General features: G+C 49.0%; 1 protein-coding gene across 1 annotated transcript; it reads left to right on the top strand.

Moving 5' to 3' along the window:
• The first annotated feature begins 145 nt into the window (after positions 1-145).
• KLF9 (Kruppel like factor 9) lies at positions 146-22,156 on the top strand. The gene is made up of 2 exons (XM_032866598.1): positions 146-764; positions 21,661-22,156. Exons 1-2 carry the CDS (start codon positions 260-262, stop codon positions 21,888-21,890), a joined length of 735 nt encoding a protein of 244 aa, XP_032722489.1. The 5' UTR covers positions 146-259; the 3' UTR covers positions 21,891-22,156.
• The last annotated feature ends 125 nt before the right edge of the window (positions 22,157-22,281 follow it).

Here is a 22,281-nt window from a genome sequence, read left to right as displayed (position 1 = left end):
GAGCGGCGGCGGCGGCAGCGCGGCGGAGCCCGGGGCCGTGGATGCTGCGTGCGGAGGCGCTGCCGGTTACGTAAAGATGAGGGGCTGAGGTCGCCTCGCGCTCCTGCGAGTCGGAAGCGCCCCGCGCCCCCGCCCCCTTGGCCGCCGCGCCGCGCCGCGCCGCGCCGCGCTCGTCGTCCGAGGCCAGGGCAGGGCGAGCCGAACCTCCGCAGCCACCGCCAAGTTCGGCCGCGCCGCCGGGGCTGCTGTCGCCCGCACCATGTCCGCGGCCGCCTACATGGACTTCGTGGCTGCCCAGTGTCTGGTTTCTATTTCGAACCGCGCTGCGGTGCCGGAGCATGGGGGCGCTCCGGACGCCGAGCGACTGCGACTACCTGAGCGCGAGGTGACCAAGGAGCACGGCGACCCGGGGGACACCTGGAAGGATTACTGCACGCTGGTCACCATCGCCAAGAGCTTGTTGGACCTGAACAAGTACCGACCCATCCAGACCCCCTCGGTGTGCAGCGACAGTCTGGAGAGTCCGGATGAGGATATGGGATCCGACAGCGACGTGACCACCGAATCTGGGTCGAGTCCTTCTCACAGCCCGGAGGAGAGACAGGATCCTGGCAGCGCGCCCAGCCCGCTCTCCCTCCTCCACCCTGGAGTGGCTGCGAAGGGGAAACACGCCTCCGAAAAGAGGCACAAGTGCCCCTACAGTGGCTGTGGGAAAGTCTATGGAAAATCCTCCCATCTCAAAGCCCATTACAGAGTGCATACAGGTTAGCGGCGTCTCCCTCTCCCACCGAGCTCTGGGGTTAGTTAACCTTTGGCCGGGCAGTCCTTCCGGGCGTTAAGGACACCACGCTCGGCCTCAAGGGTGCCCACATTTTGGATAAGATGCTGTTTAACTCTTTAAAGGTTGGAGCCGCGTAGAGACGGAAAAGCTCCCTCTCTCCGTAATCGTCTCCAGTCTCTAGAAGCCATGGAGAGCCTTAACCTGGCGGGCAGAGTGAGTGCGGAGTGCCAGCCCCTGTGCGTGGCTTGGAGGGGAGTGGTCCGCCCCTCCCGGCCCGCCCCGCCCCCAGGACTCCCGCACCGCGCGGCCGACCGTGGGGCCACCCCACCTGGGCAGGCGCTGGCACTGGGGAGGTCAAATGGCGTATCTTTTATTTGATTCTCTTGAGGGATTGCAGCGAAATGCCCAGAACCTGGGGAGAAGCGGCACGCTTTACGTGGAACCTTTTAGGGATGACTAAGGACTCGTTTCGCTGTATGCTTGCCACTTTTCAGGGCTTGCCGAGGTAGTTTTAAATTTGGCCAAGAGTCCCCAGGGAGGTTTAAAATAACATCGCTTCAGGCGGCAGAGGAGTTTGATCAAGTGATGGCTGGTGGGTTAACTTCAGGACTAGTTAGCCTTTTTAATGATAGCCTTTTTAATGAGATTCGGTAGCTGATTCTCACCCCCCTACCCACCCACCCCCCACACGATTCGTGGCACCGTCTCTACCCTGAATAGTTAGGGGGCAGGTGTGGTCCTTGCCTGAGGTCAAGGCTCAGTAGAGAACGTGGGCCTGGAGACCTCCTGGAAGGCTTTCTCCCCAGAGAGACTGAAAAGGCAGGGGCCTGGCTGAAGGAATGTGGCCAGAAAGACATATGCAGTATAAAACGGGCTTTGGAGGCGTACAGAGACCTTGGTCAGCCAATTCTGCTGATTCTGTTTAACATAACTCAGAAAAAGTTGGAAAGGGTTGGGCCGTGCTATCACCATCTTTAGTAACGTTCTTCTGCCGATGCTATTCTGATAAGGAAGCACAGGACTTGATCTTTTCTTGGATCCTGTGTTCCTTCGACCCTCTGATGCGATCTCGAAGAGGCTGTTGGAGTTACTTAGCCAAGTATTGTCATCTGGGGGTGTCATTGTTGGTACTTTTAAGACGAGGCCCTGGGCCTGTGGTTTTAAAATGATCATGGGTTGGTTTGGTTTGGTTTGGTTTTGCTTTTGAAAAGCAAGGCCACGTAACTGCATTTCGGATTTTATTTCCTTTGGACGGTGCTTCTTGTCGAGGTGGCTGCTGGCACGGGCGTGCAACAGAGTTTCCTGCGTGGTTAATGCCCCAAGAGGTTGTTTGGGGTTGTCACCCAAAGCTGCCCTCAAACAGCAGACTTGGAAGTTTGTATGTGTAAGGCTGTCGGAAGGCAGGTGTACGCCCAGATTGGGGGATGTGACCTTTAGCGTGACTCCCCTGGGGTGAGGCAGGGGTATATTAACTGGAGGGTGTTACTCACCAGCAGCTGTTGGGCGGGCCTGGCCTTGTCAGCCATGTTCCCGAGGTTCCGTGGCTCACACTGACACCCACTGCCACCTTGAGCAAAGGCACGCTCTCCTTCAGGGAGCTGCCCGGTCGGGAGGCTGGGCTGGGGAGGCCTTGCAGGGTCTCTGTGGCAGCTACCTGAGCCTTTCTGTCTTAGAAGAAAAGATTCCTGGAGTTCTGAACCATTCAGCTGAGTGATTTTTCTTCTCGGGCATTTACAGAAATGGCTGCTTATGTGTGCGTGCATTCGTGCCGATCTCTAATTCTCCATAAGGCAAGGCAGCTCAGCTGTTCCAGGAGAACCTTTTACACAGTCAGGAGTGGAAGACCGAGTGAAATGTTAATCCCATTCTAAGTGCTGCAGTCGGTCTCTTGAAACTAGTGATAGGATGAGAACAGGTGTCTTGTTTAGGTTTGGGGACTCTGGAACACCAGGACAAGGTTGATCAAAAACCTCAGCGTCTGTAAATATGGTGGGAAGCACCCTCCTACTGAAGAAGGTGTGTGTCAAGGATCCTCTTTAAATAAGAGACTTACAGGTCTGGTGCATTTGGAAGTTGCAGTTTCGGCTTCAAGTTAGATTGCATTGGGGTGGGGGGAAATGAGGTAATGTTGTTGTTGTTATTGTTTTGCTTCTTGCTGGTATTAAATCCAGAAGGTGGACCTGAGCTAGCCCTTGGAAAGTCTGCATTTGGTGAAGATTTTAACAGCTAAAATTCCAGCCACACCCCCCTGCTCCGTGTGGCCCAATGAGAGTCCTTCCTGCTGCGTGGTCGCCTCCTAGAGCCTCCTACCTCCTACAGCTCCCACTTCCATGGACCCAGTGGCCTGAGAAGTTGAGTCATTTAAACAAAATTGCCTTTAAGCCAGTGCAGCCACTGCTGTCCTGTCCTAAGAGAGAAGGACGATTTTGAGTTCGGTTCTCTTCTGTCTTCTTGTTTCCCAGATGGGGAAAACTTCAGCAAGTTCCTTCAATTCCAAGCTGGCAAACTAGAGGCCTGCTGCTGGGTTTGCTTCGCAAATCCGTTTGGCTTGGCCAACACAGAGTTAATAGAAAAATGGAATTAGTCACCAGCATCTGAAAATCAGAAGATTCGGCCCAAATCCAGAGTTCTGGCTTCTCTGGAAAAATCGATCAGTCGGGCAGTACGGGGCCTGAATCCCTATCCAGCAACAATTGGCTTGAACTGATCATTTTTTGCAGGGCAGTGTCCTTTGTTTTAGTCATTTGCATCATGCCTGCTGGCATGTAAGTTTACTACCCCCGTCTTTGAACCTCAGTTTCTTAATCCACTGGATAGGCTGTTACCACTGCTCTCCTCATAGGCTCTTGTGCAAAGATTAAATAACGTAGACAAAGCACCTAGCATAGGGGGCCACAAACAGAAAACCTCAAGAAATCCTGGATCTTAGAGTTTGTGTGTAATAGAGAGGGATTCCTCCAAATCAGGAACCAGGATGAACTTTTTTGTAAGTAGTACGTCAGTTTACGTTTTATAATACTGTGCTCAGTTTGCTTTCCTTCAGCCCCTGGGTCAGATACTCTTTTCCAGGAATGCGCTTCTAACCTTTAAGCAGCAGATCCATGGTTTAATTTGAAAAATGCCACAAATACATTCCTTCTCATTTCCAGACTTTTGGGACACTTTCGAGGGTATTTTTGGTGACGATACAGCTTAACAATTAGACCCATTAGAGTGCTTTGCCTGATAACACATGGAGCATATATATATATATATTTTTTTTTTAAATGCAAGCAATTTGAAGTTTATCCTGTCCATGCCCCCCCTGCAGACCCACACCCACGTCCCTGCCATCACCTACACACACACACACACACACACACACACACACACATACGCAGAAGTCCCCTCACAGCCCCCACATTCGCACCCATACATTCCTCCCCCACCTCAGAGCATATACCCCAAATCGGCTCCACAAATATGCACTCACACCACAGGCCTCTGCCACATCCCCGTCTCCTCCACCCATCATGAACACTAAAAAAAAGAAAAAAGTTTATCCTGTTTCCTGACTTTGTGGTCACCTTACATAGTTATGTATATGGGGGGGGCGGTAATTTTGGGGGAAGGAAACAAGGACATCCAAATTCCAGATCGAAATCTTCAGAACCAGCTGGTGTAGACGAGGCTGATATCCCGGTGACAGAGACCGTAGGCTTTGCTCCCAGGCCGAGTGCCATTTTACTTTCTTTTCAGAAGGACTCGAGTCAGCTCTCCCCAAGTGGCGAGACAGGTTGAGCTTGAGGACACTGGGTATATCGTTCCAGTTCTACAGAAAAAGTTTTAAAAGCAACATTTTTTTTTAATAGAGCAGAAGGACGTTTGTGTAAAATCAAGGAGACCGAGTTGCAAAACCCCCAAAAGAGAGATTGCTTCTGTTTCTCCCTCTCCTGCTTGCATATTTCCCTGGGATACCTGAGAAAACCGGACAAAAGGGATCTGGAGGACCCTCGCCGCGGAAGGTCTCCTCCAACCCTGGAAACGGGTTTTCTGGGTTCTTTAGGAATGTCCGTTCAGCCCCGAAGTTCTCTTCCTGAGACCAAAGGTTTAAAATTTTGCTAATACAGGGGCCAGGCCTGGCTTGAGCCTCTTGTACTCGTCTCCTTTAATTATCAGAAAAAGCTTTAGAGTGAACCCTTTGGTTTAGGACAGCTTTGTCCCATCAGAGGTGTGAAGAAGGACCCATTCCATTACCCGGGAGGCAGGGGCTCAGGGACAGGGCAAGGTCTCGCTTTGGCTGCAGACCCCAGACTTGGGAGCCTCAGGGCACAAGTGTCCTCGGGGCAGCCTCTTCATTTGCCCGTGTCCAGTCTCTGCCACTTTCTCTGCTCTTCTGAAGCAGAAGGGAGGCCCTGCGTGTGGTCCCTGAGGAGACATTCTCTGCCCTTCTCTCCATAGGGCTCCCCCAGTGATGTGGATTGTTGTATTTCATAACCTGACACGCTTCATCCAAAATAGATTTACAGCTTAGCCTGAGTGGGGCTTGCTTGCACAGGTAATTGTTTTTCTACCCACCCCACCCCCATTTTCTTTCCCCTAAGGAGACTTTAGACATTTTTTCCCTGTAATCGTCCTCCCCTCCCATGACATTTCAGTGCCACGGGAATACTGCAGGGCTGTTTGTGTCCTGAACTCCTTTAAAAGGCCACAAACCACTGTGATAGCTAAGACTTTCCTCACCTGCCAAAGATCTGATTTTTGCCCCCTTGGGGCCATATCCACCCCACTCCCCAGTGAGACTGTCTAGACACAACCTTATGCATATTGTCAGGAAAAAAAAATGATAATCTACATGAGAGAAGAAGGCAAATAGCAGCACACGGGCCGTAGCTCTAGAAGATGTAAGGTTTCTAAGGATCTCGAGGATGGACTCCTGAAGGGATTGCTTCTGGGTTTCAGACAAGAGGCTAAAACCCCCTCTATTCCCAGGAATCATGGCCCAGGTGGCCGCCGGAGCCCCAGCCCGCTGGGGATTGAGGCCTTTCGGGGGACCCAACTTCGCTTTGTTGCCAGTCCCCAAGGTAGGATCCACCGTTCCTCTTCCTCACTTCCCCTGTCCTTGCAGAAACAAAGCAGAGTTGACTTAGAAAAGCTTTTACTGCTGACGAGGTTATTATCTCATGACAGAAAATACACACGGATTAAAATCATAGGATGAAAACATTTTTCCCCTCTTTTCCCCTCGGATCTTTGATGAGTGGTGAGGAGAGGGGAAGGGACAAGTGAGGCCTGGGGTCGGGGAGGAGGTCTCGGGACAAACACAGAGCTGTTTTGATGGCAACACCCCAGAACCTTCAGACGCAAAGATGTAACCTGAGGGAAATGAATTCGTGGATTCTGAACATAAGGGTCAGATTTACATTCTTGTCTCAATTGTTGACATTTATCCCAAGAGCTAGTCATTCTGTGGGAAATTCCCAGCTCGAACTTCCCAGGGAGAACTATCATATGACATATTGGGAAAGCGGCTGACAATGGTCTTCCTTTGAGAAGTTCATTGGGAAGAAAAGTGGGCAGATGAGTTCCAGTATTCACTCTTCCAGGAGCCCCTGAGAGCACGTGGCGTGTGCTGGATAGAAATGGCCTTCTAGGCCATCAGGGTGATTTCTGAATGCCTTATGGTCACTGGCATTCTTTTTTTTTTTCTTTCTTTTTTTTTTTTTTAAGATTTTTGTATTCATTTATTTGATAGAGATCACAAGTAGGCTGAGAGGCAGGCAGAGAGAGAGGGGGATGCAGGCTCCCCACTGAGCAGAGAGCCCGATGTGGGGCTTGATCCCAGGACTCGGGGATCAGGACCTGAGCCGAAGGCAAAGGCTTTAATCCACTGAGCCACCCAGGCACACCGGTCACTGGCATTCTTGATTTAAACAAACAAGATAAAACCAGCTTCGTCATTTTCGTTAGTCTTGACTTCCAAATTTTTCGGGTTGTTCTTTCCCTCCCCTTGGCTGTTCTCAGGCTTGGAGAAAAAGCTTGCAGCCCTCCAGGCCTCCCCCACATCCGACCCTCCCACCTTCTCCTAATGTTTCTCCAGCAAGCCCCACGCCCACTGAAGAACGTAAATTAGTACCTCGTAATTGGTACAAAGGCACTTTCTGTTTCTATGCAACACATGCAAAAAGGAGGGGCGATGGGAAAGGAAAAAAAAAAACCCACAGATGGTTAAAAGGAAAGAAATGGGATCCTTTGCAGTGGTCTCTGAGCAATCCTGTCTCTTGCTCCGCCCCACTTTTTGCTGGGAAGCTAGTCATAGGCCTAGAGGCCTAGGTCAAAGTCCTTTGGTGGCAGCAGCTGTCAGTATCAAAAGAAAATTTGGAGCTTGAGAGTAACCTTGAGGGGTCATCACATCCATCATTTTGCCTGTAGAGGAGGGTCTGGCCACCCTCTCAGGTACCAGGATTGTTCCTTGGACACACGTTCTCTTGAAGGGTTCGGAGGCTGGCCTGCTGCCCTGACAGCCCTGTGACTTTGGGCCCAGAGCCCAGCCTCCGGGGGCCCGGGTTTCCTCAGCAACACAAGAGGGCGCCCTGGACTCTGAAGGGCTGTCAAAGACCTGCTAAAGGCCTGGGCAAGGCCGACCTAGAGACCTTCCCTCATGGTGAATTCTTTGCAATTTTTTTATCTGCATTCTCCCCCGCCCCGCCACGGTCTCCCGAAAATTCCAACCCTCGGTTAACATTTTTTAAATCCCGGTTTAAAGAGCGGCTTCGCATTAACCAAATTAACCAAGTGGAAGGACAGAGGTAGCGACAGCCCTGGGACCTCTGCCCTCTTACTCTGGGAGCTGCACACTGTGAACCAGCCCGAGGCCAAGTGTCAGTGAGATTTCCTACTCCACCCTTTCTGGAGCCCTCCTGAAACTTTAATACCTTTTGGGTGCATTAAGGCCAGTAGTAAACATTTGTCTTACCCTGGCCACAAGCAGTCCCCTCAGGAAATAATAGGACTCACATTATTATGCATAGAGAATGCCTTTCCCACTAAGGGAGTGAGGGGTCTCCATTTTTTATGCCTGGGTTCCTCCAAGGCATTCATTTCCATTGGCGCTCCAAGCCCATGTTTACGAAGGTGCACCCACAGGCCTCCTTTGGAATCTGGGTGCATCGTGAGCTATGTTAGCCTCTGGAATCCTGAGCTGCGAATGAACATCTGGGAATGAAATCCAAGGGTTCTAGAGCTGCAAGAACCAGCTAGCTCTCTGGCTAAGGCCGGCGCCCCTGGGTGTTCTATTTCTTTTCTTTTTTTTTTTAATAAAACTGAGAATGATCACAAATTTGAACAGGAGAATGGAATGCATCCCTGATTGAGCCTTTTTAAAAAGCAAGGGCATTATTTACATAGATGAAAATAAAGAGAGGGGAGCTTAAGCCATGCAAAATTAATGACAAGGATTTGAAATGCAAGCAGCAGTATTTTGTATCAAACAAAGTGTGAACATATTTTCCAAGGCAAGTCTCCGTCGTTTTGGCAGTGAGTGCCTCCCAGAGTCGACTGGAACCAAAGTGGGAACTGGTAGGGCAGGCAACGGACAAAAGCTTTGCAGACACTTCAGAACCGGAATGAATTTTATAGATCATCTTGGTTCAAAGGGAAGGAAAAGGAGGTTTCCCCATCTCTCCCTCCCAGGGGCCCAGCTTTGATGAGGTAGAGGCAGTGAGAAGAGTGTGTGGTGGGAAGGCCAGCCCACTCTAAGGACCTCGAATGCAGGCATCTCCAGGACAGGCCTTTGCTTCGGTAGAGAGACCAGTCAGAGCATGGGCTTTGGGGCCCTGACACCTGTGCTTGAGTCCTGCCTCTGCCACACTCATATGGTGCAAACTCTCTGAGCCTCAGTGTTCTCATCTGTAAAATGGAGTTCAGTGATTCAACTGATGGTGTTCCGAGACTAATTCAGATCAGGTGTTTAAAGCATATTGGACAGTGTCCCCATACACCAAGAATTATAATTAAAAATAATTTACAGGTATTTCCCGGAAGGCCTTGAGGTTCCTTAGAATTTTTGTTTGCAATTCCAAAATGTCCAGCAACAGCTCATTCGTTGAAAGAGTATTTATTTATTGAGTGACTGTTACAGGCATAGAGCTGTTTTAGATGTTGAAAGCAGGCACTATGAACATTGTGAATAATAGTAATAATGGAAAATTATTAATGTTTATAGTAATAATGGAAACAGCAATAACATTCAGCATTTATTACATGCCAGCTTCTAAGCCAAATTGTTTACATACACTGTGACACTGAAACTCACGGAAGTCCTATGAGATAGGAAAGTACTCTTGTTTTATAGGAGGAATTGGACTTGGTGTCAGTTATCTTAGTCCAAGGTTGTTACTCTGGAATTTTCCTAGTGTGTTTCTAACTACCTGGAATTACGCATGAATTGTTGTTGGCCTGGACCCTGTGGGGTTCACCAATGGAAAGAGACCCTGTCTTGCATGCCTCTCCTGGACTTGGAAAGAGACCCTGTCTTGCATGCCTCTCCTGGACTTGGCCCCAAGGTCCTTAGCTGTCTACTCTTGTGTTCTAACTCTGGCGCATGGCTGGTTTTTATGAACCTTGGTTAAGAATATCTACAGAGATCTTGGACTCTGACCAAACCTATCCTATATTTACCAAGAGCTATTCAGAACCTGCTTCCTTCCCATTGAAAAGACACCCGTCCTGGGTCCACAGCTGTATTAGTCAGGGCTCTTGGTTGCAAGAGACGGAGTCTAGACTTGGACCAGCTCCTTAAAAAAAATAGAACTTTATTGGTTCAAATTACCCACACATCCAGGGTAGCTCTGGTTTCTGGTATCTCTGGATTCAGGGACTCAGTGTCTGGCTCTCTCCCTGGCTCAGCTCTGCTGTCCTGTGCTTTGGCTTCATTCGTGGGCAGGCTGTCTCTGGAGGGTGCTAAGGTAGCCGCCGGCGGTAGCACTCTCCCAGCCTGCCAATTCAGCAAGGAGAGAAAGTTCTCCTTTCCTAATGATCCCAGCAAAAGTCTTGGGCTTCAGTCTTCATAACTGAGCTAGAATTTTGCGCCTGTCCCTGAGATCAGTCACAGTGGCATGGCTAGGTCACATCGAACCTCTGGGCTTGGGGTGTGGGGTCACCTCTCCTGCCTGAGAATTACATAGACTCAGAGTGAGGAAGGGGTAGTTTCCACAAGGAAATTCAAGGCATGCTATTTGTTACCCCAAAGAAGCAATGGATGCCAGGCAGGCAGAGCCAGCAGATACCCCCTCCATCTGCCCACATAGAACTATAGACAGGATTTTCCAAAAAGCAGCGGTTTGACAAAATGAGAGACAGATCCGTATGACAGCATTCCCCCCACCCCTTCCTTTGAAGAGAAAGGACTCAGAGCTATCTCTGGAGTTCATCCTTAAAGATAGGCTGCCACTGCATATACTAAATGGTCTTGGCAGAAAATAGATTATTTCAACACGCATTTCTTGTGTTCAGGCTCATACTTCATGCCGCTTCCATGGACGTTCTAGAAGCCAGTACCCAAAACCTCTCATGGAATAAGGTTAACAGCAGCAGTGTGATAAGCAGCCCCATTCACATTTTCTTAATTCTGGTTGTCTATCCATTTTAATGCCCAGAGAAATGAATTGTGTCTACAGGAATGTTTGTCACCCTGGGTGTGAACAGATAAAGGCCTCGAATTCACAAAGATGGGCTGTTTGTACGACAATTCCCGTTGGGGTTCACGAGTCAATTCATTATGCGTCGTGCCCAACACCACCACCCTACTAAATAGTGAGGCAAAGATTAGCTCTTAAAAATAACTCACAAAAAAACACATAAACATGACTTAAACTCCTGTGCTGCCGTAATTCTACGGTAGTTTTGTACCTCTGCCGTTTTAATGAAAATGTCATTAAAGCAGAATGACAGCTGAACAGCCGGCTTTTCCGCGGTCATGTTACAAATCATCCCCTTGGCCAGCTACGAAAGGTTTGTCTAGGGAGCATTATCCGTCGGAAGCGGGGGTTGCCGGTGTAAAGAAACGGGGGCTCTGCCCCTATAGCCTGAGTCCTCTCGATGTCCTGCTGGCTTTCACGTGGCAAAGCTCTGCTCAGGGAATGCCAGCCGCAGGAGGGCTGGTGGGGGGCTGCTTGCGGAAGGTCGGACAGCTCAGTCCTGCCAAGCTTTGTGGTCCTTGGTCACAAACGCCAGGCCGTAGGAATCCGTAGCTCAGCCCATTAAAGCTTGAAAAACGATTTGACGGTGGCCCATGTGGCATGTGGTCATCACAGCCTTATTGTGGGGCCAGCGGCGTACAGAGGTTGAGCCCAGAGGGAAAAGGCTGGCTGCATGTGCTGGAAAAGCATCACCAGTCCCTCTGAGCCACCGCGAGGGCCCCTGCCTGGCTGGCAGGTAGTGCAGGCATTTTTCTAACCAGACAGCAGTCTTTTCTCCTGGGCTTTTGTCTTTTGCCCATTGCTCGATCCGAGCCGAAGGCGTTAGTCCTGGATCGCGGTTGCTTGAGACTGGGAGCTGCGGATGCTACATATCATTAGACCTAAGTGCGCAAATGGAAAGGGAATCCTTGTATTTGCGAAGGAGGCCAGACGTCTCATTGGTGCTTGTAAAGCAACTGTGTTCATCGGGCACGAATTTCCCAGTCACAAGCCCGAGGTGGGCAAAGATGTCACTCCGTAACCAGAGCTGGGCTCTTGAGCGCTGCCCCATATTCTCCACCCCCCTGTCCGCCCCCCCCCCCCGGCCCCACCCCCCACCGTTTTGGGCTATTGATGCAGAAATGTCATCTTGACTCCTATTCAGTGTCTCTGTGTCACTTCTATTGAATTGCATTCTTTTTTAGGTAAATGTTTGCAAAAATCAGCATTCTCTCTCCCTCTCCCTTTGCCTTTCTTTCTCCTGGGAGTGAGCTAGTATTTGGGAAGCAAGAAGTCCCCCTCTTTTCTTTCTGACATCCTGGGAGGGCTGTGTATCTTGCACACTATGCTTTGACCTTCATGGTCCTCTCTGGGGTGTCATGCGCCGGCTTAGGTCTCAGTCCTCATGTGTTGACCTCCTCTGCTCGAAAGGGCCTCTGGAGAGTGGCAGATCCTTGTGCTCTGTGACTCCGGATGCCAGGGACATTCTCCCAGCTGTGTGGGCCTGGGCTCAGGAACACCCAGTCCCTTTCCCCAGCCTACAGTTGGGGTGTAGGCTAGGAGGCATGCACCGAGACCCTCCTCTCGGCGTGGCTGCCCAACTCCAGCCGTCGGGTGCCCCAGCACGGGAGGGAGGGGACTTCCCCAGAGCGGCTGGTGCAGGCTCCAGGCCAGGTGACAGTGGCCACTCCCCGGGACTGCTCACACCTATTACTAACAAGACGGTAGGGAATACAGGACCTTTCTTAGGGACCATCAACATCTGTTCTGTAAACTCAGCCCCTCCAGCCTCTTTATAGCTCAGGTGTCAGTAGGAAGCATTGGTCCAGTCAAGAGACTTGAAACTGTGCATGCCCTCCCGAAGTCAGCCCGTCTGGGAAGAAGAACCCAGGAGTAAGAGAACGAGAGAAGCCTGTGGTAGGAGGCCCGCTCTCCAGTGAGTTAGAGCCTTTGCTCTTCTTTCCCATCTCATCTTGTCTTGTGCTCTGAGTTGAAGGAGGCGTTTGAAAACCGGTTCTCATCCTGGCATACACTTGGACAAGCCCTCTGCCCTCTGAGCTGGCATTATCTGTCAGGTTTGACAGGTTTGAATCTGATGGTTCTCAAAGTCATCCAAAATGCAAAGATCCAAAGAATCTATGTTCTCAGGATGGTTTTCCCATTAAACATTTATATCCCACTCAGTGTTTAGTGGGTTCATTTATTATTTCTCTTTCCCACAAACAACTGGGCAGAAGCCACATAGTCTGGGATGGGCGGGAAGACCATGGGCATGGGAGTCCGCTAATCTGAGCCCAGACCTAGCTGTGTGCTTGGGAGTAGGGGTAAGGTCACTCCACCTCTGCCAGCTCCGGTGGGGCCATATGACTGAGACATGAGGACATTTCTCTCGCTAGGTTGAGAACCCAGAGTCAAGAATCTGGTGTCCATTGTCTCTCCTTCTGAGGTCCCCACACACGAGTGAACTCCCAGATCAGTTGAGGTTGGGGACACGCAAACAATATTCAGACAGGCTTGCTTCCTAGACACCGACGTCAAGCGTCCCATGATAGATGTTACAGACACACCCCCCACTTCCCAGCTCAGAACCTAGAGAGTGGAGCGGGTTGCTTTCCACAGATAAACACAGGGGCCAGGAAGTAAAATCACACATTCAAGCTCTAAAATGACTCTGTTATATCAACCAGTGGAATATAAAAAGAAACCAGATCACAAGTGGGATTCAGAGAGGGGCCAAGAGCAAATGGCAGTATAATGGGATGGCAGTAGATATGGGGCAGGACGATTCTTCCAGAGCCGATGAAGTGTTTTTATTTTTTCAGAGCCTCTGCATGTGCAGGTCGCAATAATTCTGGCAAACGGGAGACTTCCAGTTTTTCTTCTGACTTTTGATTTCTTGAATTTTGAGGTCGTAGTTAATTGGAGCAACGTATGCAGGGAAACGTGGAATTGTCTGTTGCCCACCTCTTCTGTCAAGTGCATGGTCCTGCTGCATTTGAGGGTCAAGGACATGAAAAAGAACAGAGCAAAGGCTCACATTCTGTACCTGTAATAGCGTCGCTTTCCAGTAGGAACGAGGATAAGTGATGGTGGACAATGGGATGCGGGAGCCGAAGGCCTAGGGTCAGGGCGGGTCTGGACAGGTATGTGTCCCGCCAGCCTCATCTGCGAACACTGTATGGGACCCTGGAGTTTGCACCCCTGCATACACTCACTCCCCGGCTTCCCAATGAACGCACACCACAGTGTTGCAGCCTTGCCATTTCTGTCCATGTAACTCTGAAGGGAGATTCCCGCCTGTCCTTGTGGGGCGATTTTTTCTCAAGTACAGAAAAAGTTGGCGGGGGGAGAAGAGAAGGACTGAGGAAACAGGTGAAGTGCCCTCTGAAAGTTTCTTACGTTCTAACAGTTTGAGAAGGAAACAGAATGATGCTCCTTTCTTTGGTCTTGGACACTGGAATGTTATTTCCCAGTAGAAAGTAAATACCTGAGCCCGCCCCCCATTCTCTGTGTAGAATATATTCTTGATCAACGATCAGTCCATTCATGGAAAACTTTAAACTCAAATTCATCCGTTTCCTTTGTTTTGTGTAAGACTTTTTTTCTGACTTTGTCTTATGAAAGAAACTTCTACTTAACTGTTTTTAAAAAATCAGAAAATACAACAGAAAGTGTTACTCTTAACCCCCCCACCTGTAGACATCTACTGTCCATATTCTGTATATACTGTTCCAGGGTTTTCTCCCTCCATAGATGCTGCTCATACGTTCGTATATAGCCAGTCACACACTGCTCTTTTCACCTAGTGGTGTCTTACTAACCTTTTCAGTTTCATTCTGTAACAGCCTAGTACCTTTGTAACAAATACACATTTTCCCACTGGATGGCTACACTACAATGTAGCAAACTGTTTCTCTATTGTTAAGTTGTTACCAAGTTTTAGCTCTTATGAACCAAGCAGGTATCCCTGTATACTTTTGTGTTCCTCTCTAATTAATACCAGAAATAATTCCTAGACGAATGTATTGCCAGATAGCTCTAGATCAATTATAAGTCCCACTTTTGCAGTTGTCTGTTTCCTCATGCCTCCACTAATGATGGATCCATGTACAAACTTTTTTTTTTTTTTTTGGATAAGTAGGCACCATGCCCAGCATGGAGCCCAACACAGGGCTTGAACTCATGACCTTGAGGTCAAAAGTCAGATGCTTAACCAACTGAGCCACCCAGATGCCCCATATGCACATACTTTTGAACATTTTTGCCTGCCTGATAAATATTTCATTGATGTCTTAATTGTTTTGATTACTTGTGAGATTAAATATATTTCCATTTATTTATTTGAGATTAAATATATTTCCATTTATTTATTTATTGTCCATTAATATTTATTTTGCAAATTACTTATTTGCATCCTTGTGCCATTTTATTAAATTGGGTTATTAGTTTTGATTTGTAAGTGTCCCTTTTGTATTATGGATTTTAACCTTTTGTCTTACGCCGCAATTTCCTTTATTCGTTCACCATTCTGACTCAAGTTTTTTCACTCATGTATATTTTTACCACGCAGAAGTTTAAAATTTTTATGTATTTCACAACTACTCTTCCAATAGGATTTTGCCTTTGGTTTCATGGTTTAGACAATCTCTCCCCACTCCAGGATTCTAAAAATAGTCACCTATACTTTCTCTCACCTCTGTGGTTTTATATTTTACATTTATGTATATAGCTCATTTGGAATTTCTTGAAGGGAATGGTATAAGGTAGGGATCGAGATTTAATCTTTTCAGATTTTTACCATTTATTGAGTTAAACATTCATTTTGTCACTAATTTGGAACATCCCATCTCTGATGAGTCTTCGGTTTATTTTCAGACTTGACTCTGTTCCACTGAGCTGTCTTTTCCTGTGCTGGTCTTGCACTGTCTTAATTGTTACAGCTTTAATCATACATTGTAATAACTGGTATCACTAGTGTTCACTTATTGTTGTTCTATTGCAAAATTTTCTTGGCAAGTGGAGTGTACTTATTCTTCCAAATTCACTTTAGAATAATTTTGTCAAGTTCAAGAAAAAAGAACTTCTAAGGTATGTGTTAATTTTATAGACGAATTTGTACAGCATTGCCATATTCTACCGTTGAATCTTATCATCCGAGAGCATGGGAAGTGTTCCATTTGTTCATTTTCTTTTATATCAGGGTCTGATGATTTTCTTCATTCAGGTCCTGAACTTTTATCATTAGGCTCATCCTGACTGGCTGTGGTTAACATATAAAAAAACCACTGCTCTTTTGTATGTTTATACCTGAGAACACATTTTTTAAATTTATATTAGTTTTCTCGGTATTTCTCTTCGACTTTCCAGATAGAAAGTTGTATCAACTGCAAATAATCCTTCTATCACCTTCCCCTTCTGACGATTTACTTCTTCCTTTGTTATCTAATGGCACTCAGCAGCATTTCCTGAACAACATTAAGTAGCTATAGGGATGGGGACAGTGTCCATTCATGCCTCCAGCCCGACTAATAGAATGCTACCTTTATCTTCCTGTTGACCTTGCTGGGGAAGTGTTTTGGATCTATATTTTTCTACCCCATTAAGGAATAATTCTTCTATTTTCCTAAAAGCTTTTATTAGGGCTGAATGTTGAATTTTACCAAACACTATTTTGCATTTTTCAAGGGAAAATACATGTGGGGGTGAGTGTATTAGTCGGTTTAAAGGGGGAATCATATCAAGGTGATTTCCTAATGTCAGGTTATCCTTTTATCTCTGGAATCCTAGTTGCTTTTTTATGATCAAAACGCACTATTTTCTCCTCAAGAAGCGGCCCTGATTTTGTCCATCTGCAAGAAGCCATGATTCCTAATTGGCATTTTTGGAGTTCTGTTCTGAAAAGGCGGCCTCACACCCTTAGATTTGTTTTACAAGAGGGAGTTCCCTTTGGTAGAAGGCATGGGAGGTTCATGAAGAGTGTATTTTTAACCTTCCTGCCTTGATGAAGGTCAGCCCCTTTCAGGCTCTTCCACGGAGCTATGAAACAGAAGGAGAGAAGAGCCAGGGGGGAAAGCAGGTGTGTTGAAAGCATAGGCCTCCCGGACCCTGGGCCCATATCTCACTGGCAGCCTTTCTGAACCCAAGGGAGCCTGGACAAAGTTGAGTATAACCAGCTGGCAATCCCCACATTGTCCTCTTTCTTCCCTTGTACAGAGAACTCACCACTTGGCGTTGTCCACTAACCCCCAGGCAGAGTGGAGGCTCCTTCTTAAAAACAACGAGCTGTCCTTTGGGCTAAGTAGGCAAGCGTGCAAGCGCATAGCCAGCAGCCTCTACCCCTCCTCTCGAACCCCTTGGAGGCCCAGGAGACCTCTGGAGGCCTGACCTTTGTCTGCAAAAAAGTCTTTTACACATCGTGTGCCATACTGGATCAGTAGCTATTCTGATCCAGTTAATTTTCTGCTCCAAGCCGAGCTTGTCACTGAGAGGTGCTTAGCTCACTGCTGAAAGGGGAGGGGAGCGGTATGTAAATAATGAGAACGCAGGAGCTTGTGCTGTTAAGAGCTCTGCTCCGGTAAAGCAAGAGTTTATTGTGTCACTGCCTCTGGGTATGTTTTCCTGTAAAGGCCAGAAATAAAACACTAGCACATGCCTGTTCTTCCCGCCCCCCTCCCCTGGAGAACGGTAACGCTCTCATTAATACTAATGACAAATTTAAAGATTCTTTAATTGATAGTTGCTATGCTGTGTGATTTGGTCGGTGTGAAGAAACTTAACTGTTCTTTTGTGGGCCTTAGCACTGAGCGGAATTCCAGGCCTGACTTGATTTCCCCTTGGCTGTAGGATGATGGGACAACAGCCACAGCTTCTCCAAGACCTCTCTTTTCCTCCTCTGTCCCATGATCTCTGGTCCCATTCACCTTTAAATTCTGTTCCTTCTCCGCATAGGATTTCTCCATTCTGTACTTTCTTAGGTGCAAAGCATGTATCATTTTTTTAGATGATACCTTATTATGTGTCTATTATTAGCGAACATGCCGAAATGTATCCCAGAGTAGGTTGCAGAACCTTCACGGGTTAAAGAGTTGGGTGGTTTCAAAGGGCTACAAATCCTAAGTCCCCAAGAAGAACCCAGGCTTCCTGCACGCACACATTGTCTGGCTGGCACAATGCTTTGTAAAGTGTTGAATCCGATGCCTTGGAGGGGATAAAGCCCTATCCAGCACAAACCCGTGAATGCACCTGGTGTTTCACCCATTTTTACCATGTGTCTGGCTCCTGAAGACATCTGGACTTGCCAACTCTGGTGTACACCAGGTACAGGTTCAAGTCTTCAGGGTGAGATCATGGGTTGGCCATCTTTCTCCGCAGGACCCCTTAACAAAGCTTTTAGGCTTTGTCGGCCGTACAGTGTCTGCAGCCACTGTTTGACCCCGCTGTCGGAGTGAGAAAGCCGCCATAGATAACAATACCCAAACAGACGAATGTGGCTGTGGTCCAATTAACTTGGGATATGGGCATGGCAATTTGAATTTCATCAAACTTTCTCCTATCCCAGAATATTATTGTTCTTTTGATTTCCCCACCCTCCCCCAGCCGATTTGGTAAAAAACCAAAGTAAAAATGGTGTTTTACCATTTTAACTCACAGACTTTACAAAAATAGATGGCAGGTCAGATTTGGCCTGTGGGCTATAGCTTGCTAAACCCCTGATTTAGATCACTGACCCAAAGCTCCTAATGTTTTCCCAAAGGATCCGAGAAAAATAAAAAATGATCCTGGAGATTCTACACTAGGAATTCACATCCAAGTAGATCTTTTTTTAAATGCTTAGAAACTGTAAGGTGGAATTATACAAGTTATATGAGTCTAACAAAGGCTGCTGTCGGCTCGGATTTGCTCTGGGCTCAGTAGGTGGCCCTCTCTTCTCTGAAACGGATAAAGAGGCTACGTCAAAGGCAGCATCTGGGTTAGAAGCAAGAGAATAATCACAGGGTGACAGCCATGAGGGGCAGTGAAGACAGTGTAGCCATAAGCTAGACTGAAGGTGAATTCAGTGGGGAGGGACCCTGATGACACTTGAAACATACATACATCACAAGCATAAATACTTAATAGTTCCGTGCATACAGCTGATTCAAGCTTCATGACCATTTTCCATTGACTCTCTCTTCCATCAACCCATCTTCCTAAAACAGAGGGAGTACCTTCTTTCTCTTTCCAGTGCAGAGGATAGCAGAGTGGTCTTCTGATCCATTTTTTCCACAGTGGACACAGATCTGTTCCAATAAATTAACCTCCTCTCATGACTCACTTGAAAGAAACATGTGCTAGTGAGTAAGCTAAACCACATTACCACTCCTCTAAGAAAAATCACTCTGACGAGTTTTTGTCCTAACAAGCTCCGAGAAAACACCAAGCCTTTCCTTTCTGTCGCTTTTCTCACCACCAAATCACAAAGCAGGGGAGAGATGGTTCCAGTACGGAGGGAGCGGGGACGGTTGTTTGTTTGGCATGCTTTGGTTTGGTTTGGTTTTATAATTCATCGCTGTATGAATTCTAACTCTTCATTATATTTTTTAACATGTTTAAGAGAACATTTCTCCCATAAACCTTTCACGGGGATTCAGAGGACCCTAGCTGTGTAACTCTGAAAGAGGCTGGAGTTGTCTTCCCCAGCGATCTGGGAACTTCTGAGTAGGGCTGGTCATGTGAGTGACCCCAGCTATATGTACACACACACACACACACACGCTCACACACACTCACACACACTCACACACACTTAGGATGTAACTAAATGCTTGGCAGTATAAGCAGCACAATAATCAGACCTGATGTTGTCCTCATCCCAGGGGGTTCAACCTTGTTGGGTTATGACAACCTGCATTCCACCTTTTTGTTCCAAGCTCTGAACCGGGTAGAATGCTGTTGGATCTGGCAGAAATTGCAAAAGTGTGGTTTCCAGTTCTGTGTTGTTGAGTTTTTCAGAGGGTTCAGTTTGAAGTACGGTTTCTTTTCGTTTTGTTTTGGGGGGTGTTGGCCCTCCTGGAGTCTTTGAGCATATTCACGCCTCCCGAACCCCAGCACCCGTCCACCTCGGGTAGGACTTGGCATTCATCGGTGTCCCGTTGCCTTGTGCTACTGTGGCTCTCCAGCCCCCGGCGAAGCAAGGGTTTACACCCAGACCCACGTGTAACGAAGCTACTGGTACAGATTTGTTTTGCACATATCAGTTTCCCGTAAGAACAAGGAGATTGACCAGGGCGTGATGACCATTGCTCTGCTGAGAGAACAGCAAATAAAATCTTAGCCATGTGTGGACTGTCATCGAGATGACACAGGCTTGGTTTTGTTGTTATTATCGGTATTTCTACATCTCTGGCCCAGGGTAGGAGAAGCCGAGCGGGGAAGGATGAATAATATTTGCATGACTCAGAGGTACCGCACCGGACAGCCCTCAGCCTTTTGAGTCTCTGGGTTCCAGGAAGGTGGGGACAGAAGTGAGAAAACATGCACTCCTCACACCTACCAAAGGAGTGTCTGGAGAGTTCTGCGGAAGGCAGGAGCCTGTGTGCCCGGGGTCTGTGAAGCTGCTGCTTTGGGCTGTGCTTGAATGAGGTGAGAAGTAGGCAGGCAGGCACGCACAGAGAGGGCCGCCCAAGGCCCTCTCATCTTAAACGGCCCATTCTGCCTTTCAGCTTGTGTGTGGGTCTGGACAACATGGCCACGGGCCCTCTCCTGCCACAGCAGGGGCCAGGAGGGCCCCCAGGGCTAACCTGATCACATCGGGAGGGGGAAGCTTAGCTGCATTTTAATTAAGTGGGACATGGAGACAATATGGTGAATCTGAGGAAAGCCACCACGAAGGAGGGGCTGCTGGAAACACCAGCAAGTGCTGAGCCTGTTTCCTCATCTGTGAAATGGGCCACCTCCAAGGGGCGTCCTATGAGAAATCAGTGTGATAATGCATGTGAAGCCCTTAGCTCCTACTGTTTTAGAATAATGTTAATTCTTTGATGAGGAATATGAAAGAAGCTGGGGCCGCTTAGTCTGAACAGAGACTAGAGAAAGAAGAGCTGTCTTCAGATAGCTAAAGGATTATTACACAGCAGAGGGAACGAATGTATTTTTCTATAGGACAATATGACTTGGGGCGCCTGGCTGGCTAAATCAGAAGAGGATGTGACTTTTTTTTTTTTTAAGATTTTATTTATTTATTTGACAGAGATCACAAGTAGGCAGAGAGGCAGGCGGGGGGGGGGGGGCCGGGGAGACAGGCTCCCCGCTGAGCAGAGAGCCCCATGCGGGGTTTGCTCCCAGGACCCTGGGATCATGACCTGAGCTCAAGGCAGAGGCTTTAAACCCACTGAGCCACCCAGGCACCCCTGAAGAGTATGTGACTCTCGATGTCAGGGTTGTGAGTTTGAGCCCCCACTGGGGCATAGAGATTAATAATAATAATAAAACAATATGACTTAAAATAATGGCCTTCACAGGGAAGCACATTCCAGGTCTCTAAAAGTATTTGTTACCAAGATGCTCAGGAACAAGCAGGCTTTCTTGTCGGGTGCCAGCCTCCCTGTCCCCAGACTGGCCCTGACAGAGGATCGGTGACCACAGCACTCAGGAGCTCTAGGGGAGGCGTGGGTTAGACTAGCGGCCTCAGCAAATCCAGGGAAGGGCTAAGGTTCCTGACTCCCTGGGAGAACCTGTGCGACCAGCCGCCACGTAGAATAACCAGCCCCCTCCCCCAAATAATAGTAGTAATAATAATGATGATGATGGTGGTAGCAGCCAAGGCGCTCAGGGGTCCCCTGGGTATAACACAGCAGGTTCCTTTGCGTGGAGAACATGATTCAGGGTAATGTCCTCAGGGTATTTATTGGTCTGTTAGGTGTCCCTGAGGGGGTGGCTTAGGCGACAGAAATGTGTCTCTCGGTGTGGGAGGGTCCGCAGCGCTGCTTCCTTCCGAGGCCTCCGTCGGGGTCCTCTGCGAAGACTCTGTCCCCACATGCAGTCCCGTGCCTGGTCCCGGGGGTCAGGATGCCGGCCCAGCGATGGGGACCCGGGGTGGGGGCGGTGCTGGGGGCGGAGGCGCACGCCAGGGGCCCGCGGGCCTCGCCTGCGGGGCCGTGTCGCGCGGGTCCCGGGGCTGCTTGCCGCCTTCCGCGACGTTGCTGTCTCACCCGCGTCCTGTCTCGACCCCCCTCCCCCCCGCAGGTGAGCGGCCCTTCCCCTGCACGTGGCCAGACTGCCTTAAAAAGTTCTCGCGCTCGGACGAGCTGACGCGCCACTACCGGACGCACACGGGCGAGAAGCAGTTCCGCTGCCCGCTGTGCGAGAAGCGCTTCATGAGGAGCGACCACCTCACCAAGCACGCGCGGCGCCACACCGAGTTCCACCCCAGTATGATCAAGCGCTCGAAAAAGGCGCTGGCCCACCCCTTGTGAGCGGGGGCGCGCGCCCGCCGGACCCTACCGCGCCGGCGCCCGGGGACACGGCTGGCCGCCAGGGGGCGCGCTGCGGGGGGCGCGGGGCCCTGCCCGCCGCCGCCCCCGCGCGCCCCTCCCCGCAGCGGTTTCGGAAAAGCACAGCGCAGCCCGCGATCCAAGCCCACCCTGGGGCCCCTTGCAGAGGCAGCTCGGAACCGTCTCTGACTGCTGGAGGGAAGGCGGATGCTTTGGTTTTGGGTTTTTTTTTCCTCTCTCTCCTTTATTTTTTTTGGGGGGGGGGGGTGGGGGGGGGGGGAGGGGGCCAAGGCCAAGACGGGGCGGGGGGAGGGGGTAAACTTTTAAAAAGATTCAACACTGGTGTACATACGTCTGACCCGGTGAGCGGACC

Source organism: Lontra canadensis, unplaced genomic scaffold (assembly GCF_010015895.1).
Source record: "Lontra canadensis isolate GAN:19392208 unplaced genomic scaffold, GSC_riverotter_1.0 scaffold31, whole genome shotgun sequence".
In the NCBI taxonomy this organism is placed as follows: domain Eukaryota; kingdom Metazoa; phylum Chordata; class Mammalia; order Carnivora; family Mustelidae; genus Lontra; species Lontra canadensis.
Note: the sequence above shows the minus strand (reverse complement) of the source record. Positions and strands in the feature narration are given on the sequence as shown.

What these genes read in the sequence shown, in the direction of transcription:
- KLF9 (XM_032866598.1), top strand. Translation starts at nt 260, where the DNA reads ATGTCCGCGGCCGCCTACATGGACTTCGTGGCTGCCCAGTGTCTGGTT. An exon ending in CCATTACAGAGTGCATACAG is followed by an intron (nt 765 to 21,660) that starts GTTAGCGGCGTC and finishes TCCCCCCCGCAG; the next exon opens with GTGAGCGGCCCTTCCCCTGC.